At 48.8% G+C, this 21,570-nt stretch overlaps 1 protein-coding gene and 1 pseudogene across 1 annotated transcript; both read left to right on the top strand.

Annotated features, from left to right (window-relative positions):
• The first annotated feature begins 703 nt into the window (after positions 1-703).
• LOC134396366 (zinc finger protein 883-like) lies at positions 704-7,271 on the top strand. Its single transcript, XM_063122842.1, has 5 exons — positions 704-1,192; positions 3,534-3,654; positions 3,926-4,008; positions 4,482-4,608; positions 5,755-7,271. The coding sequence occupies exons 1-5, from the start codon at positions 749-751 to the stop codon at positions 6,858-6,860; spliced, it is 1,881 nt and encodes a 626-aa protein (XP_062978912.1). The 5' UTR covers positions 704-748; the 3' UTR covers positions 6,861-7,271.
• Positions 7,272-15,026: 7,755 nt separating this feature from the next.
• LOC134396359 (zinc finger protein ZFP2-like) lies at positions 15,027-21,182 on the top strand (annotated as a pseudogene).
• The last annotated feature ends 388 nt before the right edge of the window (positions 21,183-21,570 follow it).

Genomic DNA, 21,570 nt, shown 5'->3' with positions numbered 1-21,570 from the left:
TATATCAATGGTGGTCTGGATTAGCAGAGGGGGGGGGGGATCATTCTCCTGCCCCACGAGGAAAGGTTGCAACGTCTGGGGCTGCTTAGCTCAGTAAAGAGGGGAGGAGGAGGAGATGGGAGAGAGGGACTTAACACACAGTGTGGAGGAAGAGGCATTTTACTTCGGCTCTCATGCTACTAGACACCCACCCACCCCTTTGCGGTGATCCTATGAACCAGATTAGTGGACGATCCAGGACAGAGAAAAGGAAGGACGTCTTTACACAGCCCGGAGTTAAATTGTGGGGTTCACTTCAAAGGGAGGCTTTGAATGGTTGGACAGATTCATGGATGAGAAGGTCTGATTTAGGGACTTTTGGACAGCCATCTGTCGGGGATGCTTTAAGGTGGATTGCTGCATTGGGCAGGGGGTTGGACTTGATGGCCATGTAGGCCCCTTCCAACTCTACTATTCTATGATTCATATAGCACATAGTTAAACTATGGAATTCATTTCTTCATGATGTAGTGACAGCCACCAATTTGGATGGCTTTGAAATGGGCAGATTCCTGAAGGCTATCAATGGCTACTAGTCCTGATAGTCGTGTGGTACCTCCAGTATCAGAGGCAGTAAGCCTATATACAGCTGCTGGGAACATGGGTGGGAGGGTGCTGTTGCTGGACTAGATGGACACTAGGTCCGATCTAACAGAGCTCTTATGTTCTTACGTATTTGGCAGAAGGTGAAGGTGATCCTTCAACCCCGATGGAGGCTGCCTTGGGCAACACATTGGAGACAGAAAAACAAAATTCAGCTGGTCCAGAGGGAAGAAAAGTCCCCCAGACCCCCCAGGTGGGGAGCAGCAGAAACCACTGGGAAATGTCTGTGCAGAAGATGTTGGGGGAAGACCCCTTCAGCTCAGACTTTCAGCAGCAGCACTTCAGACGATTCCGCTACCAGGAGGCCGAGGGTCCCCGAGAGGTTTGCAGCCGACTCCACAATCTGTGCCGACAATGGCTGAAGCCAGAGCAACACACGAAGGCTCAGATCCTGGACCTGGTGGTCCTAGAACAGTTCCTGTCTGTCCTTCCCCTGGAGATGGAGAGCTGGGTGAGGGAATGTGGAGCGGAGACCAGTTCCCAGGCGGTGGCCCTGGCCGAAGGCTTCCTCCTGAGCCAGGCAAAAGGGAAGAGGCAGGAAAAGCGCCAGGTGAGAGAGTTTCATGCTGGGTTTGAGCAGTGGGAAGAAGGACTGCCTAAAATAGCTTTTTTCAACTTGATGTCCTCTGGCTTGTGTTGGATGTTGGCAGTGTGGTTGCAACTTGTAACAGATGTCAGGGTCCACCTGACAGCCCTGCAAGATAGGCTCCTGGGCCAAACGTCCTGAACTCCCAGGCAACCTGCCTCCCTAGCCCTGTCTGCTACTGGGACGAGCCAGACGTTCAGGGAACAAAGCACAAACACAGAGTTTGGGACCAAAGCAAATTTATTAACACCGCTAAAAACTACCACGTATGGCCCTTAAAAGGGGACGGTTGAAAGGGAAAGGGAATTGGGGAAAAGGGAGTGAGGTAGAAAGGTGAGGGAAAGCTCTAGAATCATAGCAGAGTTGGAAGGGTCCTACAAGGCCATCAAGTCCAACCCCCTGCTCAATGCAGGAATCCACCTAAAGCATCCCTTGTCCAGCTGCCTCTTGAAGGCCTCTAGTGTGGGAGAGCCCACAACCTCCCTAGGTAACTGACTCCATTGTCGTACTGCTCTAACAGTCAGGAAGTTTTTCCTGATGTCCAGCTGGAATCTGGCTTCCTTTAACTTGAGCCCGTTATTCCGTGTCCTGCACTCTGGGAGGATCGAGAAGAGATCCTGGCCCTCCTCTGTGGGACAACCTTTTAAGTCTTTGAAGAGTGCTATCATGTCTCCCCTCTAGCAGCTAGCCATTACCCCAATAAACAGTCAAATGTCCCCACACCCAGCCGCAGTAGTGGCTGACCTCGAAGATACCCACAGACTTTAAAACATAAAAAAGCCTTTCTAATGCCAAGCAACCCCTCCTTGGTTGCTTCGGACCTGATCTTCCGACTTGATATATGCACAAACCACCAAGGAAGATGAACACCCTTCTTCATGGGACCTTTTATCTCTTTTTTGGCCCTCCAGTCCCATATCCCTTATTTACCAACCAGTGTCCTTCCCGGGCTTCTGACCACTCCTCCCCACTGGTATGGGACCCACCTTCTTTTCCCACAGCTGAAACCAGTTAGCTCCCACAGCAGCCCCGATAACCTCCAGGTGCTATAGCAGAAGTTGCACAGGCTCTAGGCAGCAACGACCTTGGCCAGAAGCCACCAGCTCTCTTCCACCCGAGCCTGGCACAGCAGATGTTAGACAATACAGCATACATGGATGGCAGACATCAATGTCACATAGAAACAACCAGAGATTTTGCACCCCTGTCCTTCACACAACTCAGCTAGCTTCAAAAAGAAAAGAAAAGGGCTGGTGCATCTGCATGTTTCCTAGACTGTCCCCTCACCCGTACTCTTCTTTTTGATGATGGACTGATACTTCTAAAGTTGCTGGCCTCACTTCCTCCTTCAGCATTTGCCTCTTAGAGAGGAGACATCTCTTTGGGTCTCCCTCCATCTTGAACTGGGCACCCTCCTATACCACGGCATTTCCTGAAATAAAATGCAAGCGTTCTCATTCCTTTGACCCAGAGTCTCCAGTGTGATTTATCCAGGGCGAAGTGTGCTCCTTCAGCTGGGTTTTTCCTCACAGATCTGCCCCTTTGTCAAGTTCGCCTAGTTCTGCTAACATTGGACTACAACTCCCAGCATGCCCCAGGTGGTTGTAAACTGACACATCTAGAGGGCTTCAGGTTGGGAAAGGCTGACCTGTTGAAGTCCTGGATTAGGACTGGTTTTTGTGATTTCCATATTTCTGTACAAGTCTGCAAAACCTGGAAGAAACTGAAGACTCCGCATCAGTCAATCAGCTTAAAGGTCAAGTTTGCAGGTGGACTTTATTGAATTATTGGGATGATGCAAAAGTCTAATTGTCTTGCCATTGCCAATTAGTGGTTTCATCATTTGTTCAGGGAAGTGTATATAAAGAGAGTTTTGGAACTTTGTAACCAGATTAAAATATTCTCTCTCTGCTGCTGTGAGCCCTGCTGTAACGTGTATGACCAAGTGTGTGAGTATGTTGGTGTAAATTTGTATTGCCATAAACTGTGTTATTTTCTATCAGTAAAATACTTTATTTTTGTACCAAACAAAACAGACTCTGTCTTGAAGTTAATTTAGTCTTTGCTGACTTTCATAGTTAAGAACCGCTGTTACTCTGCTAATTCACTGGTATAGTGAATAAAGAGTTTATAAAAATAATACCCCTCAAGATGACCCAAAAGACACCTTTAGTTTCTCTGGATGCCTTTTAAGAAGGGGATGACCAAATACTTTTCCTCACCTGACTCACCCATCCTTTGCATGTCCCTTTGCTCTTCTAATCCTTCTTCCGCTCCCTGCCTGGGATCCTCGTTGCTGTTTCAGGTCCAGGGACTGTTGGCGCAAGGGGCTGCTGATTTCCCCGAGGGAGCGAAGGCTCCATCCGGCAGGCGATCGAGAGTGCCGTCCAGGGGGATCCAGGCTGGCAGAGAGGCCCCCTCGCTGGGTAAGACTCGTCTGGCCCCTTTGTATTGGACCTCCCTGCCCTGAATGGTCCCAAAATACAAGCTAGTAAAGAAATTACTGCCACTAACTCAGCCTTAGGAGAGCCATTTCTGCCACTCAGAATGGGGGGTGGGTGGGGGGTTTGTCGTGAGGATGACGCGGGGGGGGGGGGGGGGAGAACCATGAAAGCCACTTTGGATTCCTCGCGAGAGGAAAAAAGGCAAAATATAAATGTTAAATATATACATCAACTAACATTGTCTCCCTGGTAGGAAGTGAAGCGATGCTGGAGAAACATTCTGGGTTGTCCCTTCTTGGCAGTGGAGTGGGAAGAGTTCCTGCACAGTCAGACCAGGTAGGGAAGAAGTCCTGGGGGAGAGGGCAGGTTGCAGCCATGGGGTTGGAGCCAGGATCTGCCTTCTGCGAGAGGAAACTCTCCACTCAGAAAAGGTCCCTCTGGCCAATTTTTGGGGTTCCCCTCTCCACCCCCCACTTCACAGCTCCCCCCCCCCGTTCAGCAGGGTCCCCTGACTCTCTGTGTAGGGCTTTCGGGGGGCTAGAGGAGGGGCTGCCATGGGGCAGAGGGGGCCAGGAAGTCCACTTCCACCCACGCAGTTAACCAGCCCTGGGGGTCTCTGACTCTTGCATGTCTCTCTGAGCCTCAAAGGATCTGCCCCGCTGTTTTTGCCTCTGCCCACTAGGAAGGCTGACCCTTCCAAGTTGCAAAGGCTTCCGTTGTGTAGCTGAACCTGCAACCTCCTTTGGGATTTTGCTCATAAGGGGAAGGAGCATTACAGTCCCTTCTTTTCCTCCTTCTCCTTCTTTCAGGGCCCGGTGACCTTTGAGGAGGTGTCTGTGTGTTTCACCGAGGAGGAGTGGGCACTCCTGGATCCGGACCAAAAGGCCCTGCACCGGGAAGTCATGGCGGAGAACTGTCGCTGCGTGGCCTCTCTGGGTACGGCAAAGGAGTTCTCATTACACAGCATCCTCCTCTTTCGCCGCTTCTGTGGTCATGATTGGTCGATTCTGTGTGCCTCTGCTTTGGGTGGCGAAAGCTTGAGCTTGGGGCTCATTGGCTGCCTCCTGGCCTGACTCCGGACCCAGTGGAGGATTCCAATAGGGTACCTGCCTTTCCCTGTTCTGTGTCCTGCCCCAGAAGTCCTTTATAAAGCATTTAGCCATTTCTTTTAAGTTCTTAAGAGAAAATTTCTCATGGAAAGGGCTGTTTGACAGCGGAACCGACTTTTTCAGGGTTCTCCTTCGCTGAAGGCATTTCAAACCTGTTGACAGGTGGAAGGAGGGGTGGAACAGGACATGCAGCCCAGTCTTTTGCTGTGGCAATGAAGATGTTTCTGTCAGGGATCCCCTGCCTTTCTGGACCCATGGATAGATTTGGGAAATTGAGGAACTGTGGTGGGCACCACCACAAAATGGCTGTCAGGAGAGGCGTGGCCAGGAACCCATCTCCTGCCTCAAAGGCTAAATACTAGGCACAGTGGGGAGCTGAGCTCCAACCTGCTAAACGACTCCTTTGAACCCACATTTTTCTTCACCAAACGAAACTATTTCACAGCAATCTCAAGTGCTGTTAGAAACACGTGTTCGCTTCTTTTTAGAAAGTGGTTGGGGGACTTGGCCGTTTGCTGAGTGCCGAGAAAGGTGTCTGGTGGTGTGTTGGCAGCCCAAATCACCATACTGCTTATCCCTGCACTGAAGTCACACTTTGAGCTTAGAGCAGTGTGGGCTGGGGGCTGTGGTTTGGGGGCTAGAGGCCAGCAGGTTGGGCAGCTTCTTTAGAATTCTGGCTGGTTCTGAATTAAACCCTGAATGGATCCACACCCCCACCAAAATAGTTACCAGCCACCCCTGGTTTGGAGGCCTATAAGCCGAGGCTGGGGAGGCACCAGTCAGGGTTGTCGTAGCTGCATTACAGATCCTGCAGTGATCTGGGGGTAGGACTGAATGACCTCCGAGGTCCCATTGAACGCTAACATTCTATTACGTAGATCAGTGTCTTGGCTGGAGGGAACTCCCTTCCTTCCTTTGAGGCTCCACCTTTTCCTTGGGCTCTGACTCCTTTTCTGCCTCTTCGTTCCCACAGCTGATGGATGGGTGAGCGAGAATGAGAAAAACGCACCCAGGGAGTCCCTGGAAGGACCCAGAGGCGGAAAGGAAGGACAACGGATGAGGGGAGTCAAGCAGACGCAACGAGACGTGTCTTCTGCTCATCGAGGTGATGACATCCGTAAAGACTCAGTCCAGAGAAAAACACAGAAAGGCAATGTAGGCCTTAAGTGCTCACTGTGTGGGAAGAGTTTCAATTGTAAATCGAGCTTAAGGTATCATTTGAAAACTCACACTGGGGAGAAACCATTTCAGTGTTCTGAATGCGGGAAGAGCTTCCATCACAGGCCACACCTTATCCAACACCGAATAACCCACACAGGGGAGAAGCCGTTTAAGTGCCTGGAGTGTGGAAAGAGCTTCTCTCTGAAGAGAACTCTTACTGATCACCAAAGAACCCACACGGGGGAGAAACCATTTAAATGCTTGGAGTGCGGAAAGAGCTTTGTGCAGAAGGTGCGTCTTATTTCCCATCAAATGATCCACACAGGCGAGAAACCTCATCAGTGCTTGGAGTGCGGAAAGAGCTTTGGTTGGAGGTCAAGCCTTGTCAATCACCAAATATTGCACACTGCAGAGAAACTGTTTCAATGTTCAGACTGTGGGAAGAGCATCAATTGGAGGGAAAGCCTTACTGAGCACCAAAGAACCCACATAGGAGAGAAGCCTTTTAAATGCTTGGAATGTGGAAAGAGCTTCTCTCGGAAGAGAAAATTGACTGAGCACCAAAGAACCCACATAGGAGAGAAGCCTTTTAAATGTTTGGAATGTGGGGGGAGTTTCATACCGAAAGTGCAACTAACTTCCCATCAAACGATCCACACTGGTGAGAAACCTTATCAGTGCTTGGAGTGTGGAAAGAGCTTCGCTCGGAAGAGTTTCCTTACAGAGCACCAAAGAACCCACACAGGGGAGAAACCGTTTAAATGTTTGGAGTGTGGAAAGTGCTTCGCTGTGAAGAGAAACCTTATTGGGCACCAAAGAACCCACACAGGAGTGAAACCGTTTCAATGTTTGGCGTGTGGAAAGAGCTTTTCTGTGAAAAGAAGCCTTACTGAGCACCAAACAACCCACACCAAATAACCCACACAGGGGTTTGGAGTGCGGGAAGATCTCACACAGTGTGAAACCTTTTAATTTTTAGAATGTGGTCACAGGGGAAAACCCTTCCCACCCATGTTCCCCAGTGAGACCACCTTACGCCTCCCATATGTGCCTGCCCGGACCTTAAGATTATCCACAGGGGTCCTTCTCCATGAGCCCCTGCCAAAGGAAGTGAGGCAGTTGGCTGCTAGGAGGAGGGCTTTCTCTGCTGTGGCACCCCGGCTGTGGAACGAGCTCCCCAGAGAGATCCTACATTCTTTTCCTTTCGTCGCCAGCTGAAGACTTTTTTATTTTCTCAGTATTTTGACACCTAATTTAACTTAAATTTAAACTCTGCTGTTTTAATCTCATATTTTAACCTATATCAATTTTTGCTGTGTGGTTTTATCCTGGTCGTGCTTTTTATATTGTATTCTGTATTTGTGTTTTTAAATTGTTGGTTGTTTTATTATGCTCTTCATGGTTTTAATTTTTGTGAACTGCCCAGAGAGCTTCGGCTATTGGGCGGTATAGAAATGAAATAAATAAATAAATAGGAAGACTGCCTCTGAGGTAGCATATAGCCATGTGGACTATTAGCCATTGCTACCCTTCTCCAGAATTTCTCCCATTCCCCTTCACAGCCATCTGAACACGTGACCATCACGACACCTTGTGGTAGCGGAAGTCTGTCCTTAGAGTCTACTAAATGCAAGATGAGATCAGTATCCGTGGGATGTTTCCAGGGAAAGAAACTCTTGCTTTCTGAAAGGTATTGCTGCGTCAGAACACAAGAGCAATCTTGTGAAGAAGAAAAAAGTGGTGAAGGACATTCTGGGATTCACCACTTTGGGAATTTTCCGTCTGATGGGCCGTTTCAACCATTCACAGCGAACGACAGTGTCCTGTTCCTCTGTGGCTTCAGCAGAGGGGAGGCAGCTCAGTGGTGGAGCCCCTGCTTTGTAGGCAGCATGTTCCGGGTTCTAATCCAGGTGTCTCCCAGGAGGGCTCCGGAAGAATGCCCACCTGAAACCCTGGAGAGCCATTGCTGCCCGTCAGTGTCAACAACACTAAATGTTACTGAAAACGGCACGAATGCTCGAAAGGGCCCCTGCTGATGATGCCGGGCTCTTTGATTTTCGCATTTTCTCTCACATGTTGCTCCATAGGCCCCTGCGTTCATCAGTCATTTGATAGCATTCATGAGAACGGATTCCCTCACATCCACACATGCCTGTCAATCTATCCATCATTCCTGTCAGTAAGGTTATTTCCTTAATTCCTGTCCTCGGTGGCTGCTCTGGGGGCGTGGGGGAGTGGAGGGGGGCAAGCGCCCCCCCAAACAAGGATCTTGCCACCCCAATTGCTGGACTCCTGTTATAAGGGCTTGTGTCCTGGGACCGCTGAGAAGGCAGTGGGGACAAGGGGTTAATTTTCCCCAAGCCAGTTCTGGGAGGCCTCGTTGTCATGGTGATTAACTGTGGCTTGTTTTAGAAAGAGGGTGGGAAGGTTCTGAAGGAAGGAGTGAGCATGGGCAAGAGCAAAGTGGAAGAGCAGAGCGACACAGGCCAGGCTGAGGCTTCCCAAAGAAAGAGCAGCCTCACTGCCCACGCCTTTCTTGCTTGCTCCTTTCGACATCCGTGCTGGAGCGAGATCCAACTAGAAAAAAGCAAGCCAAACCAGGGACCAGGTTGCTGCCTCTGTTCTCCCCTCTGCCACCAACTGTGCCCCGTTTAAATTAAGTAGGTTTTAAAAGGTTCTCCCATCAACCCACTTTTGCCTTTTTTGTGAATTGAATCTGTGCTGGTTGCAGGCAGTTTCAAGAATATCACTATCATCAACAGCAGCAGCAGCCTGGAATGATCATATTGCTTTTTCTTTTTGTTAAAATGTTTCTTGCTGCTGGTGGTTGCTGCTCTCTTTTGTTCATTTCTGGATGGGTAGGGGATCATTTCCCTCCAAACCCCGTTCCCATCAGAGCCCAATAGATTCATGTAAAACTCTTTTCATAGGGTTGTGACTGAATAGGGAATGCATTGAAGTCTGTGCTGCCACGTTGTGTAAAAATTTATTTGGGCTTGTGTGTGTGTGTGTGTGTTATTTACAGATTGAGAAATTCTTGTGTGTATGTGTGTTTGGGCCTAGAATCCATTTTGTTTTGCTGTATAATGCATCTCAATTATATTGTGAACATGTGGTTTTAAAAAAAAATCCTTTCTATCCTTTTCGTGGTGCAAGTTAACACATATTCCTGGCTAAATTCCTCCTGTTTGATAGGGCACTTCTTTTTCTCCTTTGAACATGTGATTATGTAACACAAACTCTCTCCATTGAAGTCATTGACTCTTATTTGCCTGTTGCCTTAGTTTGCCTGTGTTTGAAATGGGTTCCCTGGTCTCCCATCTCCCTTTAATTTAAATGTTGCAGAAGTGGTCTTGTCTATAAATGCCTTTCTCTGTGTTGTGATATACCATGGATAAATTGTTTTTTTTTAAAGACACTTAAGAAAGTCTGCTCTCTATTGGTTCTGGGAACATACTGTGCTACAATTATGTAACCCAAACTCACTCTCTTGCAGTCATTGACTCTTATTTGCCTGCTGCTTCAGTTTGCCTGTGTGTGAAATGGGCATCTTCCTTTCCCACCTCCCTTTGCTTTCAATAAGTGGGCTCTGCCACAAACGGCTTTCCCTGTCTTATTCTGGAGAGATTTCGGGGGGGGGGGGGCGATGTTACACCAATATTAGGCCCGCTGCATAAACCCTTCTCAGGTCAAGCACAAACACCTGAAAACCAGAGGGAGGGTTAAATAAAACCTATGGGGAAAACAGATAAATAAAAGATCTGTTTTTAAATGTACTGTGGGTATAATGTTCTGGGGTGGGTGTTTGATAACTGTGAGGCATGTAAATAATGCCAAGCTGGCATGTGGTAATTGGTAGCTAACGAAATAATAAGTTTATTGTCATGTTAAAAGATTTAAATGAAAATATAACACTTCCAATCCTGCCAATCTCTCCACACCAATCCTAAATCCCTAGCAATTAATCTCCACTCACAACCACCAACACAAGAATAAGAATAAGAATAAATTTATTTCTTACCTGCCTCTCCACTTGGATCAAGGCGGGGAACAACAGTAAATGGTAAAATACATAAAACTGAATTAAAACACAACATACATTGTTAAAACATACTAAAAGCATCCTAAAATTCCACTGGATAGACCTGCCAGAAGAGATCAGTCTTGATAGCTTTCTTGAATGCTAGTAGACTGTTAAGTTGACGAGTCTTCTCCGGCAGGCCATTCCACAGTCTGGGAGCACCAGAAGAGAAGGTCCTCTGGGTAACAGTTGTCAATCTAGTTTTTGCTAGCTGAAGTAGATTCTTCTCAGAGGATCTAGGGAGGTCGTGGGCTCTCCCACACTAGAGGCCTTCAAGAAGCAGCTGGACAACCATCTGTCAGGGATGCTTTAAAGTGGATTCCTGCATTGAGCAGGGGGTTGAACTCGTAGGCCCCTTCCAACTCTCAGATTCTATGATTCTATGACCTGAGTGTGCGGGGGGGATTGAACGGGACGAGGTAATCCCACAGGTAGCCTGGACCCAGACCATGTAGGGCTTTAAAGGTGATAACCAACACTTTATACTTTGCTTGGAAACTAATTGGCAGCCAGTGAAGAGATTTTAAAACTGGTGTGATGTGGTGACCAGCCTGGCTGCCATGTTTTGGACTAGTTGAAGTTTCCGCACTAGGCACAAAGGTAGCCCTATGTAGAACGCATTGCAGAAGTCGAGCCTCGAAGTTACCAGCACTACAGTCTTTAGGTCTTCTAACTTTAGGAAGGGGCACAGCTGGCGTATAAGCCGAAGCTGATAGTAGGCACTCCTGGCCTTGCGTCTATCAGGGCTGTCATTTGGAGTGAAGGATCCAGAAGCACTCCCAAGCTGCTAACACAAGTCTTTCAGGGGGAGTGTAACCCCATCCAGAACCGGTTGACACACCTCCAAACCCAGGTTGAGGCCCTTTGACAGCAAGCACCTCCGTCTTGTCTGGATTCAGCTTCAGTTTGTTTTTCCTCATCCAGCCTATTACCGCCTCCAAGCATTCATTCAGAGGAGACACACTATCCTTAGCTGATGCTGTTGTTGAAGGCATAGAGAAATATATTTGGGTGTCATCGGCATACTGATAGCACCCTGCCCCATGCCTACGGATGATCTCCCCCAGCGGTTTCATGTAAATATTAAATTGCATTGGGGAAAGGATCATAGAATCATAGAATAGCAGAGTTGGAAGGTGCCTACAAGGCCATCGAGTCCAACCCCCTCCTCAATGCAGGAATCCACCCTAAAGCATCCCTGACAGATGGTTGTCCAGCTGCCTCTTGAAGGCCTCTAGTGTTGGAGAGCCCACAACCTCCATAGGAAACTGGTTCTATTGTCGTGCTGCTCTAACAGTCAGGAAGTTTTTCCTGATGTCCAGCCAGAATCTGGCTTCCTTTAACTTGAGTCCGTTATTCTGTGTCCTGCACTCTGGGAGGATCAAGAAGAGATCCTGGCCCTCCTCTGTGTGACAACCTTTGAAGTATTTGTACCACCTTGTGGTACGCCACACAGCAGCTCCTTTGAGGAGCAGCTATCCCCAAGCATCTAACTACCTCCTCCCCTCAGTCACTCTTTATATACTCCTTCCCTCCCCCACCCTACCTATTACATCACAAACCACACCCACTCAGTTCTAACATTCCATACTCCGCAGACTTACCAAACTAGATATATACAACATACACAATTGTGGGGTAATGCCACAGGGTGATCCCCTTGGCTCTGTCTCCAGTGAAACCACTTTCCACCTCACCAATTAGGGTTGGGTAACTGAAATTTGGGGTGGGGGCATTCATAACTGCATCACCCTTAAGCCCCCTGATGCCTAAACTTATTCTTGGCAGCTCTCCAAACTATACTCTGGCACCAGCTGCCAGAGCCAGCTAGAACACCTTCAGAAGAATTAATCTGTTTATTCCGTGGATCTCTTCCTTTTTTTCTCTCAGGACAGTAGATCAGGAAAAGTCAGAGGAGAAGGAAATAATTAACCTGTACCTTCTCCACATCTGGCGGGTGGGGAGAATTTACTCACAGTGCAAGCCTATGGATGTTTACTCATAAATTAATCCCACCATTTTCAATGCCTCTTTTTTCTTTGATTCCATACTACAAAGGCAATGGATTGCAATAAAAAAAACACCCAGCTTCATCTTCCAAAACTTCATCTTTTGAATCTTTAGACTACTACTTCACATGCATTCGGTTTCCTAGGTGTACAGGGCCACGGTGTCTCCATTTGCTCTTCCTTTCCTTACACTAATAAGAGTCTACCTTCCTGGTTCTTCCTACACTGGTTCAAAAGTAACGGTTTTCTAAAGTGTTCTGTCTTTTTAATCTGTACATCAAGGAAATGCTTGTGTAGTGACTCTACCTTGTTTGGAAGCATTTTTCCTTACACTAATTTGAATTTGGCTAATACATGCTATATTAAAAAACACCACCACCAAACTAATCAGTATATATGATTTATTTCACAATATAAGGTTAGGATGGCAGTTTTAGTATAAGAGTTAAAGCTTTTGATGAATTCCACACACTTGGCGTGACCTTTAAGATACACTGTTATTTTCCTTTCAGAGATCTTTACATGTGGGATACAGCGTGCTCACCTAGAAATATGCTTTGCCCCTTCTGTGCCCCCCCCCCCACACACACACTGAATTTTTTTTTTCTGGTGCCACCACTGACTTTCTCCTATATTCACTTGGGCCCAATCCTATGAAGTTAGGATTTCTGGGGGAAATTGTTGGTTTTTGTCACGAGCGTGTCACATGGGTCATATCAGCATCCTGCATTCCTTGAGGACTGCCCTCTGACGGACCTTCGAACCCCCAAGTGGCCTGCTCTATGCCCCCTAAGCTACCCTGCTTCTTCATCTGCAGGGGAGGATGCTGTCTTCTAGCCCGTGGTGAAGGAACAGCCCAGTCGGCTTTTGAACGTGGAAGGGGAGACTGCGCTATCTTGCTTTTCACCTCAGACTCAAAATGTCTTGGGCCGGCCCTGAGGCAACCTGGTACCCTAGAGGTGTTTTGGACTACAGCTTCCATAAGCCCCAGCCAGCATGAGGAATGGTCAGAGAGACTATGGGAATTATACACCTAAACGTCAAGGTTTGGATCCGGGATCTGCCCTCTGCAAGAGACAGGGCTCCGTTCTCTGCCCAATTTGGGGAGATGTCACTTTATTTATTCAGTACCTTTCTAATCCATCCAATAGCTCTTGTTTTCTGCGTGGACTACAAATAGTTTACAAACTGAAATGCCATTTTAAAACACAAGAATAAAAAAGTACAATACAAATATTTGGATGAATACAAGAAAATGCAAAACTACAGCACAGGATGTCAGCCATAATTACCATTAGAATAGCCATCCCACACACGACACCATAATTCCTTGTGTGGACAGACCATTAAACCAGCCTTCCCCACACTGGAGCCCTCCAGATATTTTGGACTACAGCTCCCAGCATTCCTGACTACAAGCCATACCGGCTGAGGATTGTGGGAGTTATAGAACCCTCTGAAGTATGTACTCTTAACATTACTATTCCGCCTTGTTTTGCTTTTGCAAGGAATCCTAAGGCAGCTTCTATGCCCCCCCCCTCCTCATTTTTATTCCCACAACAATCTAGCAAGGTAGGTTAGGCTGAGATAACATTATTATTTATGACATTTATATACTGCTCCATTGCCAAAGCTCTCTGGGTGGTTTACAAAGATTAAAACATGGAACATTAAAAAAAAATTTTTTTTTTTTAAAAAAAGCATAAAAATCAATTACATACAATATCCACCTATTCTGGGTTAGTAAAAATTCAATATGCTGTTAAATGCCTGGGAGAAGAGAAAAGTCTTGACCTGGTGCCCAAAAGATGGCCATGTTGGCACCAGATGAGCCTTGTCGGGGAGATTGCTTCATAATTGGGGGGCCATCACTGAAAAGGCCCATTCCCTTGTTGCCATCCTCCAAGCTTCCGTCAGAGTAGGCACCCGGAGGAGGACCTTAGATGTTAAGCGTAGTGTACAGGTAGGTTCATATCGGGAGAGGCGTTCCGTCAGGTCTTGTGTTCCCAAGACGTGTAAGGTTTTAGAGGTCAAAACCATCACCTGGATTCGGACTAGGAAACGTACAGGCAGCTAATGCAAGCCGGCCAGAGTTGGTCTTATAAGTTCATAACTTCTGGTTCCAGTTATCAATCTGGCTGCTGCATTTTGCACAAGCTGCAGCTTCTGAACCATCTTCTGACCCACATACAGCACATGGCAGTAATCTAACTTGGAGGTTAGAGACTGGCCCAAAGTCACCCTGGGATCTTCATCACCAACACGGGACTAGAAGCCAGATTTCCGCAGAACAACACTCTAACCATTAGCCCACCCTGGTTGCGGAAAGGGTGGTCTAAATAACAGACCTGCAGGGGTGGGTTTCTTTCTTTCAGGGCAAGGAAGAGAAGAAGCAAATCTCCTTTGCTTTGGGAATATTGCAACCTCCTCTGCAAGTTTCTGGAAGAGGGGAGTGTTGCATTTATGAAGCTCATGGGACTTTTGACCACACCTGGTCTTGAGACCTCTATAGCTTGCAGGGAGGTTTGCAGTGATTTCTTGCCTTTTGTTCTTTCCCTTCCTTCCACACCCCTTTCATCTTCCACCATTGCTGGGAGCACAGGCCTCTCCTTCCTCGTGTAATACAACAGAAAAAAGACTGGATAAACTCTTGTTGAAACCCTATGCTGTACCTGCATTGCCTATGCAAGAATATTTGTGAGTAAAACGGTTCCCTCCCCCCTTTCACTGAAGAAGAGTGTTGTCTCTTTTTATCATGTTAAGGTACCCTGTGGGCATATGGGACTGCAGAAACCTCCTTCTTTATTTTGCCCATTGTTTTGTTTTTTCTCTGCTCCTTTTGCCCGTCTAACAGGCGGCATCGTGATCATCTTCACTTTGTTGTTTGGGATTGAGGGGTTAAAGGTAGTGAGCTGGCATTCCTAGAGAGGCGTAGAGGAAGTGGCCATAGACTTGTACTCCTTTTATGGGGTGTATCTGGAAGGGGTGACTGTCATTTCCGGATCAACCACCTTCTAATGGTAGCGAAGGGCTGGCTTGTGAGTTGCCCCCCAGCTGCGGTCCCTGCTGCCCTCCGGTGAGGGCCAAAGGGAGACTCAGGGGAAGGGGCTGCAAGGGGGAGAAGGGGGGCGATAGGGGATGGGCAGAGCCCTGGAGGGAAGTCACCCAGCCTAAGGGGGCAGGCAGGGATGGGGCAGGAGGGGAGGCAGCGGAAGGAGGAAGACCCGTGTGAGCTCCCTCCCCACCTTCCCCCCCCCCCCCAAGTCCTGTGCAGCCCACGAGGTCGGGGGCAGGTTTAAATCAACGATATATATCAATGGTGGTCTGGATTAGCAGTGGGGGATCATTCTCCTGCCCCACGAGGAAAGGTTGCAACGTCTGGGGCTGCTTAGCTCAGTAAAGAGGGGAGGGAGAGGAGTTGCACTCATTTCCTGCTTGTTAGTTTTTTACAGGCAGCTGGTTGGCCACTGTGTGAACAGAATGCTGGACTAGATGGACCCTTGGTCTGATCCAGCAGGGCTCTTCTCATGTATTTGGCAGAAGGTGAAGGTGATCCTTGGGCTACAAATTGCAGACAGAAAAACAACATTCAGCTGGTCCAGAGGGAAGGAAAGCCCCCCAGACTCCCCAGGTTGGGAGCAGCAGAAACGACTGGGAAACGTCTGAGCAGAAAATGTTGAGTGAAGACTCCTTTGTCTCAGAGGTTCAGCAACAGCACTTCAGGCAATTCTGCTACCAGGAGGCCGACGGACCCCGAGAGGTTTGCAGCCGACTCCACAATCTCTGCCGACAATGGCTGAAGCCAGAGCAACACACGAAGGCTCAGATCCTGGACCTGGTGATCCTAGAACAGTTCCTGTCTGTCCTTCCCCCGGAGATGGAGAGCTGGGTGAGGGAATGTGGAGCGGAGACCAGTTCCCAGGCGGTGGCCCTGGCCGAAGGCTTCCTCCTGAGCCAGGCAGAAGGGAAGAGGCAGGAAAAGTGGCAGGTGAGAGAGTTTCATGCTGGGTTTGAGCAGTGGGAGGAAGGACTGCCTAAAATAGCTCTTTTCAATTTGATGTCCTCTGGCTTGTGTTGGATGTTGGCGGTGTGGTTGCAACTCAGCTAGCTTCAAAAAGAAAAGAAAAGGGCTGGTGCGTCTGCATGGAAAGGGAACAGTGAGAGAGAAGAGCTCCAAACTTCCTAGACTGTCCTCACAATCTTGCTCTTTTTCCTTTTGATGCTAGACTGATACTCTTTGGGGTTGCTGGCCTCACTGCCTCCTTCATGCATTTGCCTCTCGGAGAGGAGACGTCTCTTTGGGTCTCCCTCCATCCTGAGATGTGCACCCTCCTACGCCACATGCATTTCCTGCAATGAAATGCAGGCTTTCTTATCCAGGGTGAAATGTGCTCCTTCAGCTGGGATTCCTCACAGCTCTGCCTTTGTCAAGTTCCCCCACTTCTGCTAATATTGGACTACAACTCCCAGCATGCCCCAGGTGGTTGTAGTCCAACACATCTAGAGGGTTTCAGGATGTTAAAGGCTGTCCCAAAAACACCTCCAGTTTCTCTGGACTTGTTTAAGGAAGCGATCCTGACCCGACACCCGTCCTCACCTCACTCCTCTGCCCTTTGCGTGTCCCTTTGCTCTTCTAATCCTTCTTCCCACTCCCTGCCTGGGATCTTCGTTGCTGTTTCAGGTCCAGGGGCTGTTGGCGCAAGAGGCCGCTGATTTCTCCGAGGGAGAGAAGGCTCTATTAGGCAGCCAATCGAGAGTGCCGTCCAGGGGGATCGGGCAGGAGGCTGGCGGAGAGGCCCCCTCGCTGGGTAAGACTCAACTGGCCCCTGCCTTGAATGCGCCAGAAACCTGTGGGCTGCTTGTCTTTCCCTCTGAACCCGCCTAAGGCGTTGGGGAAAGGGATGGAGAGCACACGCTGTGCGTCCGAAAGGGTACAAGTTCGATGCCCGCTTTCTCTGGGTGAAGCTGAGGAAGACCCCTGTCCAAGGGCCGAATTAAATTTCAGTGATGCTCTCAGGTGTGGGCAGGGCTGCAGGCCAAATGGGGCGGAGGCAAAATAAGAGCCAGGAAAAGAATTACTGCCAGAAAAACAGTGGGCTGTAAGTGTTAAATATGTGTGTGTGTGTGTGTGTGTGTGTGTGTGTGTGTGTGTGTGTGTGTATATATATATATATATATATATATATATATATACTTTAACTGTCTTTGTCTCCCTCGTAGGCAGTGAATTGATGCTGGAGATACATTCTGGGTCATCTCTTGGCAGTGGAGTGGGAAGTGCTCCTGCACAGGCAGACGAGGTAAGGAAGAAGTCCTGGGGGAGAGGGCAGGATGCAGCCATGGGGTTGGAGCCAGGATCTGGCTTCCGCGAGAGGAAACTCTCCACTCAAAGAAGTTCCCTCTGCCCTACTGTTGGGGTTCCCCTTCTTCCCCCCACTTCACAGCTCCCCCCATTCAGCAGGGTCTCCTGACTCACTGCGTAGGGCTTTCTGGGGGCTGGAGGAGGGGCTGCCGTGGGGCGGAGGGGGCCAGGAAGTCCGCTTCCTCCCACGCAGTTGACCAGCCCACTAGAGTCTCTGACTCCTGCATGTCTCTCTGCGCCTCAAAGGATCTGCCCCGCTGCCTTCGCCTCTGCCCACTAGGAAGGCTGTTCCTTTCTAGTCACAAAAGTTTCCATTGTGCAGTTGAACCTGCAACCTCCTTTTCAATTTTGCTTGGCAGGGGAAGCAGCGTTACGGTCTTTCTTTTCCTCCTTCTCCTTCTTTCAGGGCCCGGTGACCTTTGAGGAGGTGTCTGTGTGTTTCGCCGAGGAGGAGTGGGCGCTCCTGGATCTGAACCAAAAGGCCCTGCACAGGGAAGTCATGGCGGAGAACTGTCGCTTCGTGGCCTCTCTGGGTACGGCGAAGGAGTTCTCATTACCCAGCAGCCTCCTCTTCCGGTCGCTTCTGTGGTCATGGTTGGTCGATTCTGTGTGCCTCTGCCTTGGGTGGCGAAAGCTTGAGCTTGGGGCTCATTGGCTGCCTCCTGGCCTGACTCCAGACCCAGTCGAAGACTCCAATAGGGCACCTCCCTTTCCCTGTCCTGTGTCCTGCCCCAGAAGTCCTTTTTAAAGCATTTCACCATTTCTTTTAATTTTTTTACCTCGTAGAAAGGGATGTTTGGCAGCAGAACCGACTTTTTCAGGGTTCTCCTTCGCTGAAGGCATTTCAGACCTGTTGGCAGGTGGAGGGAGGGGTGGAACAGGACAAGCTGCCATGTCCTTTGCTGTGGCAATGAAGATGTTTCTATCAGGGAGCCCCCACCTTTCTGGACCCATGGATAGATCTGGGAATTTGAGGAACTGTGGTGGGCACCACCACATGATGGCTGTCGTGGGAGGTGTGGCCAGGGACCCATATCCTGCCCTAAAGTCTAAATACATGGCACAGGTGGGGAACTAAGTTCCAACACACTAAACTACTGTTAAGTACTGTTAAGAACACGTGTTCACTTCGTTCCAGAAAGCGGTTGGGGCACTTGGCTATTTGCTGAGTAACAGGAAAGGTTTCGGTGTTCCTTGGCAGCCAAAATCACCACGCTGCTTATCCCTGCACTGAAGTCACACTTTGGACTTGGAGCAGTGGGGCTGGTGACTCTGGTTTTAGTGGGGCAATGAATCCCTTCTGGGTTTTATTTTGGGGCTAGAGGTCAGCAGCTTGGGCAGCTCTTTTAGAGTTTTAGCTGGTTCTGAATCAAAGCCAGAAGGGATCCAGAGCCCAAACAAAGTCAGAATCACCAACCTCCCCTGGTTTGGAAATCAATAAGCCAAGGCTGGGGGGCCACAGGTCAGGGTTGTCATAGCGGCATTGCAGGTCCTGCAGTGATTTGGGGGGTTGACTGAGTGACCTCCGAGGTCCCATCGAACGCTGACAGTCTATTACGTAGCTCAGTGTCTTGGCTGGAGGCCACTCCCTTCCTGCCTTTGAGGCTCCACCTCTTCCGTGGACTCTGACTCCTTTTCTGCCTCTTCGCTCCCACAGCTGATGGATGGGTGAGCGAGAATGAGAAAGACGTGCCCAGCGAGTCCCTGGAAGGAGCCAGAGGCGGAAAGGAAGGACGACGGAGACGAAGGAGGGGAGTCAAGCAGAAGCAACGAGATGCGTCTTCTGCTCATCGAGGTGACGACATCCGTAAAGTCTCCGTCCAAGTCAAAACACACAAAGGCAACGTAGACTTTAAGTGCCCACTGTGTGGGAAGAGTTTAAGTTGTAAATCAAGCTTAAACTATCATTTGAAAACTCACTCCGGGGAGAAACCGTTTCATTGTTCTGAATGTGGGAAGAGCTTCCGTCACAGGCCACACCTTATCCGACACCAAAAAATCCACACAGAGGAGAAGCCATTTAAATGCTCAGACTGTGGGAAGAGCTTCAATTGGAGGGAAAGCCTTGCTAGGCACCAAAGAGCCCACACAGGGGAGAAGCCTTTTAAATGCTTGGAATGTGGAGAGAGCTTCAGGTGGAACATGCAACTAACTTCCCACCAAAGAACCCACACAGGGGAGAAACCATTTCAGTGTTTGGAGTGTGGAAAGAGCTTCACTCGGAGGGGAACCTTTACTGAGCACCGAAGAACCCACACAGGGGAGAAACCGTTTAAATGTTTGGAGTGTGGGGAGAGCTTCCGGTGGAATGCGCAACTAACTTCCCATCAAATGATCCACACTGGTGAGAAACCTCATCAGTGCTTGGAGTGCGGAAAGAGCTTTAATCAGAGGTCAAACCTTGTCACACCCCAAATATTACACAATGGAGAGAAACCGTTTAAATACTTGGAGTGTGGGGAGAGCTTCAGAAGGAACTTGCAACTAACTTCCCATCAAATGATCCACACTGGTGAGAAACCTCATCAGTGCTTGGAGTGTGGAAAGAGCTTCATTTGGAAGACAAATCTTACTTCCCACCGAAGAACCCACACAGGGGTGAAACCATTTCAATGTTTGGAGTGTGGAAAGAGCTTCACTCGGAGGGCAACCCTTATTATGCACCAAAGAACCCACACAGGGGAGAAACCATTTAAATGTTTGGAGTGTGGAAAGAGCTTCACTCGGAGGGCAACACTTATTATGCACCAAAGAACCCACACAGGGGAGAAACCATTTAAATGTTTGGAATGTGGAAATAGCTTCACTCGGAGGGCAACCCTTATTATGCACCAAAGAACCCACACAGGGGAGAAACCGTTTCAATGTTTGGAGTGTGGGGAGAGCTTCAAGTGTAATGTGCAGCTAACTTTCCATCAAAGGATCCACGCAGGTGAGAAACCACATTAGTGCTTGGAGTGTAGAAAGAGCTTTGGTTGGAGGTCACACCTTATCAGACCCCAAATAATGCACACAGGGGAGAAACTGTTTAAATGTTTGGAGTGCGGGAACACCTTCGGCCAAAGGCAAAGCCTTCTGGCTCACCAAAGAACCCACACAGGGAGAAACCTTTTAAATTTTTGGAATGCGCAAAGAACTTCAGTCACAGGGGAAAACCCTCCTGCCCATGTTCCCCAGCTGCTTTTGTAAATAGGCAGACTGCCTCTGAGGTAGCATATAGCCATGTAGACTATTAGCCATTGCTACCCTTCTCCTCCAGAATGTCTCCTGTCCCCTTTCACAGCCATCTGAACACGTGACCATCACGACATCTTGTGGTAGCGGAAGTCTGTCCTTAGACTAAATGCAAGATGAGATCAGTGTTTGTGGGATGTTTCCAGAGAAGGAAACTCTCGCTTTCTGAAAGGTATTGCTGCGTCAGAACACGAGAGCAATCCACCAGGCTTTAAGAAGAAGAAAAATGTGGTGAAGGACATTCTGGGATTCACCACTTTTGGAATTTTCTGTCTGATGAGCTGTTTCAACCATTCACAGCGAACGACAGTGTCCTGTTCTTCTGTGGCTTCAGCGGAAGGGAGGCAGCTCAGTGAATGAGCCCCTGCTTTGTAGGTGGCATGTTCCGGGTTCTAATCCAGGCATCTCCCAGAAGGGCTCCAGAAGAATGCCCACCCGAAACCCCAGAGAGCCATTGCTGCCTGTCAGTGTCAACAACATTAAATGTTCCTGAAAATGGCATGAACACTCAGAAGGGCCCCTGCTGATGATGCTGGGCTCTTTGGTTTTTGCCTTTCCCCCATATGTTGCTCTGTAGTCCTCTGCATTCATCAGTCATTTGATGGCATTCATGAGAACGGATTCCCTCACATGCCCGTCAATCTATCCAGCATTCCTGTCAATAAAATTACTCCATTAATTCCTGTCCTTTCTCCTATATTCACTTAGGGCCCAACCCTGTGAAGACAGACGGCAGCCTCCCAACTCAAAGGCTGCTGAGTATCTACTTCAGAGCGGCAGGGGAGTGGGGGTGGTTTTCATGGTGCATTTCTGCTAAACAGGGCTTGGGCTTCTCCAGTAGTGGCACTCCAGAGAGGGGAGGAAGGAAGCTGGGGTGGGGGGGGGAATCAAACTTTACATGGCTGCCGCCCTCCCTCCCTCCCATGCCAAGGCCCCCTTTCC

This window comes from Elgaria multicarinata, chromosome 3, assembly GCF_023053635.1.
Source record: "Elgaria multicarinata webbii isolate HBS135686 ecotype San Diego chromosome 3, rElgMul1.1.pri, whole genome shotgun sequence".
NCBI classification, from domain to species: domain Eukaryota; kingdom Metazoa; phylum Chordata; class Lepidosauria; order Squamata; family Anguidae; genus Elgaria; species Elgaria multicarinata.
This window is presented reverse-complemented; position numbering and strand designations above follow the sequence as displayed.